The sequence below is a fragment of the Pongo pygmaeus genome, chromosome 2 (genome assembly GCF_028885625.2).
Source record: "Pongo pygmaeus isolate AG05252 chromosome 2, NHGRI_mPonPyg2-v2.0_pri, whole genome shotgun sequence".
NCBI lineage: Eukaryota > Metazoa > Chordata > Mammalia > Primates > Hominidae > Pongo > Pongo pygmaeus.
Genome location: NC_085930.1, coordinates 203,383,931 through 203,395,204, shown reverse-complemented (window position 1 = coordinate 203,395,204; position 11,274 = coordinate 203,383,931). Strand labels below are relative to the sequence as shown.

At 52.2% G+C, this 11,274-nt stretch overlaps 1 protein-coding gene across 1 annotated transcript; it reads right to left on the bottom strand.

The window, feature by feature from the left end:
• Window positions 1-471: 471 nt before the first annotated feature.
• HES1 (hes family bHLH transcription factor 1) lies at window positions 472-4,133 on the bottom strand. Its single transcript, XM_054483030.2, has 4 exons — window positions 2,600-4,133; window positions 2,366-2,461; window positions 2,028-2,115; window positions 472-1,393 (listed from the first exon to the last, which is right to left on the bottom strand). The coding sequence occupies exons 1-4, from the start codon at window positions 2,705-2,707 to the stop codon at window positions 843-845; spliced, it is 843 nt and encodes a 280-aa protein (XP_054339005.1). The 5' UTR covers window positions 2,708-4,133; the 3' UTR covers window positions 472-842.
• Between the last annotated feature and the right edge of the window lie 7,141 nt (window positions 4,134-11,274).

Here is an 11,274-nt window from a genome sequence, read left to right as displayed (position 1 = left end):
GAAGACCCCAACCAACTCTTGAAGAGGCGCAGCAGTTGGAAGTGTTTTTACTTTGGATGCTGGTGAGCTACCCTGAGAGGAGAGCTGCAGGAACCACCCTTAACGTGCAATGGGCAATAGGATTGGATCCATTAGCTTCGTGAATTTAGTCCTGTTCAATCTTCCTCAGGAGGAGCTAGAAGAACAAGGGCTGCAGACTTACCCTACTTCAACTTAAAAACACTTTTTTTGGAAATCCTTTAAGAGACTGACCACAAGTTTATCAGGGAAGCCTTACCAGATGGCTGCTTGTAAAGTAAATGGAATTGAGTCTTTTTAGTTCATGGAGGATTGTCGAAAGGTTTGATGGATTTTTACGAATGTTCTTTTAATAACAAAAGAGTCAATTCCTGAATTACCAATTACATGTAATTCAAATTCCACCAAAAGCCTTTTTACATATTCTGGAAGAATCAGTTCGAAGACATAAAAGCCTTTACTTTTTTCTTTTATTATATTTTCTCAAATAAACTTCCCCAAAGGAAGATATTTTAAGAGCATTTTCAAACATCTTTGGCATCACATAAAAAAGAAATCTCGTGTAAAAAACGAAATGTCATCTGAGCTTTTATAATACAAAGGCGCAATCCAATATGAACATATAAAATATATACAAATATAGTGCATGGTCAGTCACTTAATACAGCTCTCTACAAAAAGTAACTTTTTAGAAATTAAAAAACACAAAGTAACCACTTAATCAAAAAAGTCCTCTTCTCTCCCAGTATTCAAGTTCCTGTTGAGAGTCCGGAGGGAAGAGAGGTGGGATGGGGAGTTTAGGAGGAGGGGTGGCCTGAGCCCCCTCAGTTCCGCCACGGCCTCCACATGGAGTCCGCCGTAAGCGAGGGGCCGCTGGAAGGTGACACTGCGTTGGGGCCCACGGAGGTGCCGCTGTTGCTAGTGTAGACGGGGATGACAGGGCCGCTGTGCGCGAAGGCCCCGTTGGGAATGAGGAAAGCAAACTGGCCATCGGGAGCCGGTACCACCTGGAAGCCTCCAAACACCTTAGCCGCCTCTCCAGCCTGGCTGCCCAGCTTGCAGGGTGCGCCGCCGGGAGGGGGCGCCGCGCCCCCGGGGATGGGCACGAGAGGCGGCGGCGGCGCGAACGGCGCGTGCTGGGGGCCGCCGGGTCCCGGTGGGGGCGGTGGCGGCGCCTGCAAGGCGGGGTGCGGCTGCCCGGGGTAGGTCATGGCATTGATCTGGGTCATGCAGTTGGCCAGGTGGCCGAGCAGCCGAGTGCGCACCTCGGTATTAACGCCCTCGCACGTGGACAGGAAGCGGGTCACCTCGTTCATGCACTCGCTGAAGCCGGCTCGGTACTTCCCCAGCACACTTGGGTCTGTGCTCAGCGCAGCTGCGGGCCAGAAAGAGACAGACGGGTCATCGAACGGCCCTGGCCCCGTGGCCACTGCCTCCGCCCTGGGAGGTCCCTGTGGCGCGCCTCCCTGACCATGCGCCCGTGAAACTGCCTCCGGCAGGGAGGGTGGGATGGGTTTAGAAAAAACCAGCCACCACTCCACACTAGCGTTGCTGCCAAAGCCGAGCCACTCCTTCCCGATTCCCTGTAGCTGCATTTAAACCTATCTCAGCCCCAGATCTGTCACCCCCACCCCCCGCGCGCGATGCGACCTTGGACAATGCCTCCCAATCCATCATCCAAGCCTCATTTCCCCTTCTGCAACGGGAAGGAGTGCTCAACCAGTGACCCCCAGGCTCCACGCAGTTCCAAACCGCCACAGTCCTAAGTCCTTTCGCCCCTACCCGCCGCCCGCCACCCTCGCGGCTGCAATCTCTTTCCCTCCTTTTCCGGAACAGTAACAACTTGGAGTTGTGGCTATAAATAAGCCCCAGACCGTGGGAACGCGAGAGTGAGCCAAGGCAGTAAAATGTAGCTGAATGCCTCTCACAACCACGGGCGGAAGTCTGGAAGAAATCACCGCGAGGCAAGCGGGACGCCCGCACAGGGGGACGCGGCGAGCCGCCCTCACCCGTCATCTGCGCCCGCTGCAGGTTCCGGAGGTGCTTCACTGTCATTTCCAGAATGTCCGCCTTCTCCAGTTTGGAATGCCGCGAGCTCTGCATAGGAGGAGGCAAGAAAGGAAAGTGAGCCCCGTGTCAGCTGCTTCAGAGTGCTGGGGGTCCCTCCTCCCGGCCACGGAGCGCAAGCATTATCTCTGGACCCCAGCGAATAAGGCCAGGCCTTCCCGCCTGGGAGAACGCAGTACCAGCGAGTGCCAGACCCCGCAGGGCGGGGGGGTTTCACTCTTAGTAGCTGAGAAAGTGTTTGTTTTTTAATTAAAAGAGCGAGCAGCATTTCCCCACTTACATCTTTCTTCAGAGCATCCAAAATCAGTGTCTTCAGCTGGCTCAGACTTTCATTTATTCTTGCTCTTCGTCTTTTCTCCATAATAGGCTTTGATGACTGCAAATAAAAAAAAGAGTTCTGTGTTCCCATGGGATCTGCCATCCCGGGGTTTCAAGACAGAACAAGACAGAAAGAAGCCCCCCAACCCCTGCTTAGTTTTGAGGGGCTGCAGAGAGATACAGGTACCGCCCTTACCTTTCTGTGCTCAGATGCTGTCTTTGGTTTATCCGGTGTGGTGTTGACACTGGCTGGGGTAGCAGCCACCGGGGACGAGGAATTTTTCTCCATTATATCAGCTGGCATTTTCCTTTTTTTTTTTTTAATCTCTAGAGAATTTTATTTTTGGAGTTCTTCACGAAAAAGAATTTTTTGTTTGTGTCTCTTTTACTTGAGACTTTCACAAAACTACTGAGCAAGTGCTGAGGGTTTATTATATTTTGTGGCTACTTGGTGATCAGTAGCGCTGCTCCAGGACCAAGGAGAGAGGTAGACGGGGGATTCCGCTGTTATCAGCACCAGCTCCGGATCCTGTGTGATCCCTAGGCCCTGGCGGCCTCTATATATATCTGGGACTGCACGCGAACGGCTCGTGTGAAACTTCCCAAACTTTCTTTCCCACAGTAACTTTCAGCCAATGGGAGGAGGAGACACGCGGCACCGCTCGTGGACCGCGCCCCCCCATTGGCCGCCAGGCACAAGGTCTGGCGGCCAATGGCGCGCGCCTGAGCCCAGGGCACCGGAGGCTACAACGTCAATCAAAAGGATTTTAACCCTTTGCTACTCTCCCTCTGGGCTTTGGTTTAGAGATTTTTTTTTTTCTTTGCGCTTTGGTTTTGGTCTTGTCTATTTCTTTTGGAGCCAGGGTCTTTGCTCTTTACGCCCTCCCTCATATGTAACAGAGCTGCTTTGACTGTAGTAAGTTCATTTGAAACATATTTTTTTAAAGGTATAAACAATAAAGAAAAAAACAGCAGTGGTTAAAAGGGGGCGGGGGGGGGGGGGCGCGTAACAGTGTGAGTTACCGACACATCTAAAGTTCCCGCTCAGACTTTATACATTCAGGAGGGTGAAAGTAGATGGTAAAGGAAAAGGGCCAAGAAATTTTTCCTTTTTCCATGCAGAAAAAGGAAAAATTGCCTTCTACTTTACAAATGCAGGTTTTTCGGAGCAAGGTAGTTCTTGAATCCCTTCCCCACCCCACCCCCACCCCGTCTTTCAGAAATTCCTCTTCTGGATTTGGGGCCTTAGACCCCGGGCTTCCCCAGGAAACAATCAGAATAATTTCCAACTGGGTGGAAGGAAACGGTATTTCAAATGAAAAAATGAACGAGGGGGGCTCCGAGGGCAATGCCTCAGGGACTCGCGCCCTCCTTCACCACCCTTTCCCTTTTCATCCGTAGGCTTTAGGTTCTGCGGCGCGTTGAGGTGGCGGGCAAGGAAGCAGCCTCTCCCTCCTCGCCCCGCGGGCGGCCTCGGCCCCCGGCGCCCGCGGGCCCTTTAAGAGCTACACCAGCCGAGCTGCAGTTTGACATCAGCCGGCCGGCGTGGGCGCGCCTGGAGCCGGAGCACGTGCCAGGATGTTTTATTGCCGCCGCGGCTGCGGCCGGGCCGGGAGGATGTGTGTGTGCGTGCGTGTGTGAGTGAGTGTGTGTGCGCGCGCCCCGGGGGCAGGGAGGCGGGGGGCGGCGGCGGGCGGCGGAGAGCGGGGGCCGGTTCCTGGTCCCCGGGAGAAGCCAAGAAGGTAAATAGCAGCTGCTGTGCTCGAGCCTGGGAAAACCCCGCCCCCTGCGCCTGGCCGGGGCTCATTGGCGCGCGCTGCGTGTGGGGTGTGTGTGTGTGTCCGGGGCCCCCTCCTCCGGCCCCGCCGGGCCAGGAATCCGAGGGGGCGGCGGGCTGGGAGCCGATCCCCGGCGCTTACCCTCTCTCCCCACCCCCGCCTCCCCAGGCCAAGGTCAGCTCTTCCGGGCGGGGAGCGCACACCCGGGGTGGAGAGTGGGGAATTCTTCCAACCCGCACCTCCCCACCCTCACTTTCGGGCTTGGGGTTTTCACTCGGCCGAAAGCCTCATTTGCAACAGCCCGGGGGCGAGGTGGGGGCCTCCGAGTTTGCTCCTCGCCCCCGCCTTCCCCCCGCGGGGCCCTGGGCGCCCGCCGCGGTCACGGGATGCCTGACCGCACTTAGGAAGCGGCCGGGTCAGCCTCTTGCCTCCGCTGGGCGACTGCGGTTAAAGCGGCTTCGCGCCGCCCGCCCCTTCCCCGGGTCCCGGGCGGCCGGGCCGCTCCCCCTCACTGCGCCCGGGAGGCCGCCGGCGGGCGGCCGGGAGGAGGCGGGCGGCGCGGGCGGCTGCGTGCTGCCTGCTGGCCGGGCCGCGCGCCGGGAGGAGTCGCCGCCGCCGCCGCCGGGTGCCACGTGGCGGGCGCCGGGCCGGGAGCGCCAGGGCTCTGGCGGCGGCCTCCCTGGGGGATTTGCCGAGCCGGGCGGGCGGCGCGCACTGCCTGGGCCGGCCGGCCGCCTCCTCCGCCTCCCTCCCGCCTGCCCGGGTCGCCGGCCCCCGTGCCCCCACCCCCCCTCCGCCCTTCCCGCCGCCTGGGAGCTCGGCTCGCGGCTCCGGGCAGCCCGGGAGCCCAGCGTCTTGTTTGATGTGGCCTCCCGCCCCCTCAGCCCTTCCCGCGTCCCGGAGGCCTGACGCACCGTTCTCAGACACTTCATTGCTTCCTGCCTCCCAGCTCCTCACTGAGATAATGTTGTCAATGATTTCGCCAGATCTCGTCCCGGATGAGATTCAGTGGTTCCTGACTGGGTGACCTTGGGCAAGCTCCCCTCTCTCTTTCATTGTGGAACACACGCGCAGTGTCAGACACTGTGTTAAACCCTGGGATTTCCACGATGAGAGACACAGTGTCGGCCTGCAAGAAGTTGACAGTAAACTGCGGGGGCAGACAGACGCTGATTTTCTGATTGATGACTGGGCATTCCTTTATTTTTCCTCTCTTTTCTGAGTTAGGTGGTGGCCTGAGAGATCAGGAGGACAAAAACAAAGTACGAAACCACACTTGTATGGATAACAGTATTGCTGGTCTACCTGGGTTTACAGCAGTGAGTAAGACCGTTATTGCTCTCTGGAAGCCAACAGTCTAGAGATACATATAAACGTGTACAGCTGCCATCTACGGATGGCCCAGTGAATTCCTCTGGGGGGTCCTAGGTTCAAGAGAGACATACGTCTGGATAGAGGTAAAATGCTATGGAGTTTCAGGAGGATTAATTTACTTTTAAGTTGGGGTACCTTGGAACACTTCCTGGAGGGATTGGCCTGTGTACCTTGAAAAATAGGTAGGATTGGGGCATTGGGAATGTGCTGAGTCGTGAGCTGGACAGGATGCAGGTACCCATGGCATTAAAGGCGGAGATCCTGGAACTTGAAGACTTTATTCAGGGAACATGGTCTGGAGCCTAGGGAATGTGAGGGACTAGAAGAGGCAGCTTGAGGCCATGTCACAAGCTCCTTAAACATCTTGCTGAAGGACTTTGGACCTTATCTTTAGACAATGGAGAGCCATGAAACATTCTTGAGCAAAGAAGAGGCATCAGGGTTTCCCTTTAGAAAGATGGCTCTGGCAAAAGTGGGAGAGTGGACTGCAGGGCTTGGAGGCAGAAAGGGCAGTTAGGCGGTTCGAGCTAGGGAAGAAGGTTCCTAGGAGGCAGGTGCAGACTGACTCCCAGAGGCATCCGTCTACATCCAGCTCCTCTGGACTTTGACTGCACACTCTTGGGACCTGAGTTCAACTCAAACCTGCCTACCCTTTAATGCGGTGTTCCCAACCCCCGACCAGGAACTCAGGAACTCAGATTTAATTCCTGAGTCTAACTAAGGAATCATGGCTCTGACCGTATTAACCTAAGCCTCATTTCCACCTTCCAGGATAGTCCTCCAGTCTGCAACCAAACATTTCCCTCATCGCAGGCTTTGGTTTACTCACTGTTGCCCCTAAGGCTACTCTCTAAGATTTTTTTTTTTTTTTTTTTTTTTATGTTTTCTTGCACTGCAGAGTGAGCTGTGGCGTGTCATGTTCTGAAGAAATGATGAACAATGCCTCTTTTGTTGACCTGCAACCTGGGCCAAGGGGAAGGAATTTTCTTTCTTATTTTAAACAGATGGAAAAGTGGTGATGACAGAAAATTGTCTGTTGCTTTTGGAAAACGTGGGGTTTTCCTGTGTGGTTAAAATCCTCTTGGTGAAAGGTGATGAATGAGCCTATGAAGTTACCCTCCTTTCTGCCATGGTCCCAATAAGCTTTGCAAGCTTCTTAAAATGCTTCTGCTGAGCGGCTGACTTTTTAAAAACTTCCCAAATACACTGACCCAGATTCTTCTGAGGAACTAAACCCTTCCCGGGGAAGCATGTTAACCCTTTCCAGGTTCCCCTCAAATCTTTCAGAATCGGTGCCTGCTCTGCTAGGCTCTGCCATGACATTGACTGCTGTCTGCTGGTCGGCCCTCATTAATTATTGGGGTATGCCACTCCCTGCCCCATTCTAAGACACTTTTTCATCTGATTCTGTTCCCCACTCTTATTTGGGGCCCTGAAGGTGCATGGGGAATGGAATACGATCAAGTTAGGGTCTCACTGAAGTGGCTAAAGCAACCTCGTGGGTCAAATAGTTAATCAGCAACTTGTTTATTGCCACTTTGGGAGTGCTTGGACTGGTAGAATGGGCAAGTAACTTTCACACACACATTTTTAGATAGGGGGACAGAGGCTCAAGTAACAAAAAAATTAACTATGAATTTGTGTCTGGACCAAAAATAAATAAATAAATAAATAAATAAATAAATAAAAATTCCAGGAACTCTCTGGCGTTCCACTCTAACCATTCAAGAAGAGTTTCTTGCAGATGGCCTCACAGATGACTTTTCAGTTTCCTTATCCTAGGCAGTGAAAATAGGACCAACGTTGTCCTCTCCCCACCCCTTCTCAAATGGGACAGTAAGTTCCTAAACTCAGGAAGAAGCATCTGCTTTTGGAAGAATGCTCTTAGATAGATAGAAACAGCCTTTATTTTTCAGTCATCCTTTTCCCCCGACTCCCAAAGCAAAGAGAAAATGAAGCCCAGTTCATCAGTGGAGATCACTTCTTTGATCCCCCTGTGACACCAGCATCATTCTGAATCGTTCTCACCGTGTCATGCCCAATACATACAACCAGGGGCTCCTGCACTTGTCTCCACCCACACTGTCTCCCAACCGCTGCCCCTGGAAGGGTGATTTCTCTGTCTTACCACATCACCTGTTTGCTTTCAAACCATAAAACAAATAACTGCATCTCTAGTGAAACTCCCCTTTGTCCCCTAGGTATCAGAGTGGTTTGTGGGTTTGGTTTAAAGCTACAGAAAGGAGAGAGCAAGAGAAGAAGAAAAAAGGTATTTTGCCTGAGGACTTGAAGCTTTTTTTTTCCCTTTTCCTCCGCATGACTGACTTTCTCACACTCAGATTCCCTCCAGCCTGCCAGAGACGTGGTAGCTGCCTTGCCAAGAGCTATGCTGGGAGGGCTATTGAAAGAGCTTTGAGTAAGTACACACAGGGTGGATTTTCTCCTCCCCTCGGTACCTGCTCTGCACCTGTACCCTCCCCTCGGTACCTGCTCTGCACCTGTACAGGGAGCAGTCCCACACATATCACCTGATCACAGCCCTTTCAGGGACCGTGAGAAAAATAAAGCCCAGGATAGAAAAGACATGTTTGTCGTCTCTCCAGGGCTGCAGCCAGCTTCCAGCAGTCCGAGTGCCCAGAAACAGCACATTCCAGGCTGGTTCTGCATGCATGTTTGCTGGGGCGTGTTCCAGGTGGGGGTGCTGGGAAGGGGGGGGCAACTAGAGGTCACCTTTGCAATGACCACCTTGCTGCCCCCGTTCTCTGGCATGTGCTGACTGGTAGCTTGAGAACCCTCTACTAGAATCAGTATCATAGTCTTTCTAGATAGCAGTCTGTATATGCTGATCGCAGAATTCATAACCAGGATTTTTTTTTCCACCTGTAAAGCCCCTGAAATGGAATTTCAACGTGTGTCTGTATGTGCATATTTAACAGGAGCTTAATAAATATTTTCCAAATGCATAAACGGATGCATCACTTTTTTTTTTCCCCTGAGAAGAGGGTCCACAGCTTTCAGCAGAATTGCAAAGCTCTTTGCAATCAAAAAAGGTTAAGGAAAGCTGATCAGGGAGTCTCTGCTTACCAGTGGGTGCTCTAAGCCCCAGGGAGGGAAGGGACTTGCTCAGCTGCCCACAGCAACATAAGGCTGGGGGTGTGTGGGGGGTGTAGGGTGGGCAGAAGCCAGCTGGGAGCTCTTTTCACCACACCACACTGCTGTGGTCCTTGGGTAATTTTAGGTTGGGTTTATAGAGTTGTGATCACCAAAGCCTGCATTTAAAATAGACACAATAAAGATACTTTGAATTTCTACAACTTTTTACTCCCGAATTCTGAGGCACTTGAGCAGCTCTGCATCCAATTTTTGGATGTAGAAAGGGATAGGTGAGAAAGCAAAGTGTCTGCAGAGAAAAGAGGAGTCGGGAGTGCTTGGAGCAAGAGCCCTGGTTGCCATGCAGAGGCATTAGAAACAACTGCAACTGCATTCCATCTTTGATAAAAATAAGTTGCTACTTCTGAACAAAACGCCTGGTTGATTCCTGGCCAGGCTAGGACCTTGCACTGCAAACTGGAGGTGAGGGTGGAAAACAGAAGCTTTCAGCATTGGCTAATGGCAGCCTGTAATACTCCCCCAACCCCCCAACACTCGCTTGGAGCCAGTGAAACCAAGGGAATGTGCACTTTTCTAATGGCTCTGAAAGAGGATGGTTGCCAAGAAAGCCTTTCCCAGTAGGGTGGGGGCGGGGTGTCTTGGAATGGCTTAAATCACACGTTTGGCCCAGCCACAGCAGCAGCGGTGGGAAGGCTCTAAATGTGCTCCCAGCTAACCTCCTAACCTCTGAGAAGAGCTTCAGTGAGGCGAGCCTGCAAGGCCAGGGATGAAGGAGGGTATCCCTCAGGGATCACAGGGATGCTAACTTGTACCCTTGTGCATGAAAGGGTCAGAGCTATGCTGGGGCTGGGGCATATGAGGGCAGGGCCAGGGACCTCAGGAAGCCTCTGGAATGTGGGGTGAAGCCCATCCCCTTTAAACTCAGGGCATGCATGTGTTTGCCTTGCTGATAAGCTGCTCAAATAGTAACATCAGAACAAATTTCTCCAAAAATTAAAAACAGAAAAACTTAGCTATCCAGAAAAACCATTTGGTGAAACTTAGGACCTGAAAGTGATTTGGGATGAATCAACATATTTTCTTTTTTCTCTTTTTGAAACGGAGTCTGATTCTGTCATCCAGGCTGGGGTGCAATGGCATAATCTAGGCTCACTGCAGCCTTTGCTTCCTGGGTTCAAGCGATTATCTCATCTCTGCCTCCCAAGTAGCTGGGACTACAGGCATGTACCACCACACCTGGCTAATTTTTGTGATTTTAGTAGAAATGGGAGTTTCACCATGTTGGCCAGGCTGGTCTCGAACTCCTGACCTGAAGTGATCCGTCCACCTCGGCCTCCCAAAGTGCTGGATTACAGGCATAAGCCACTGCACCCGGCCTAAGCCACCACACCCGGCCATACAACATACACACATATATATATATATATTGATATGGAGTTTCGCTCTTGTTGCCCAGGCTGGAGTGCAATGGTGCAATCTCGGCTCACCGCAACCTCTGCCTCCTGGGTTCAAGTGATTCTCCTGCCTCAGTCTCCCGAGTAGCTGGGATTACAGGCATGCGCCACCATGCCCAGCTAATTTTGTATTTTTAGTAGAGACGGGGTTTCTCCATGTTGGTCCGGCTTGTCTCGAACTCCCAACCTCAGGTGATCTGCCCCCCCTTGGCCTCCCAAAGTGCTGGAATTACAGGCATGAGCCACCGTGCCCGGCCACAACATACGATCATCATCAGCAGCATTCTTGCATTATCTCACATATTATAGAAAGATGGAAGCTGGAAGAGACGGCAGAAGGGACCTAAGAGGTCACCGAGTCAGCCCACTCCTTTCAGGGACAGGGAAACCGAACCCAGGAAGAAGCGACTTGCACAGGGTCAAGCAGCCTCCCGGGGGGGGAGTAGCAAAACCAGAACTGCCTGCCAGTCTAGAAACTCTCTTTACTGTATCTCTCTATAGGAGAAAAACATTTTTAAATATTGTCTACAGCAAGTGACCAACATTACCACCGAACATGAATTTTACAGCTAAGACACTGAGCCACCTGCTGGTGAGTGATTTTGGTAGTGTCACAGAGCACAGTCCTAGGTTTGCTGTGCTGTGATTCTCCTTTCTCAGATTTGCTCATCACCCTATATTCCCTGAAAAAGAAGGGATCTTAATTTCTCAGCTCCAGGACATAGGAAGCCTCTTGCAGGGTCTGTCCAGGATAGGCAGGCTGCCTCTCAGTCAACCAAACCAAGCCAAACCACATGTCCTCTCTTCTTATAATTGCCTATGTGTTTCCCTGATTTGTGTTCTGAAAGGAAGATTGGAAGAGGGAATAGTTCTAGCTCCGGAATCGATGCTCCGGTGGTGCTAAGCTTTTATCTCAGGACCAGAGAAGACATGATGGTAGGAATACAGTGAAGGGGCTGGAGCACTAAGACACTGTGCTGCTGGCCAGCTTCACACTTAGGAGAGGGAGAAGTGAGAAAAATCATGGATCTTCCAAGTGGTTGAGAGATGATGTTTGCAAATGAAATATATATTTTACTTTTAGATGTCAGGCATAGAGAACAAGAGAAGATGGTCCAGGCAGCTGCCACAGCTGCAGCTCAAGATGACAGGGC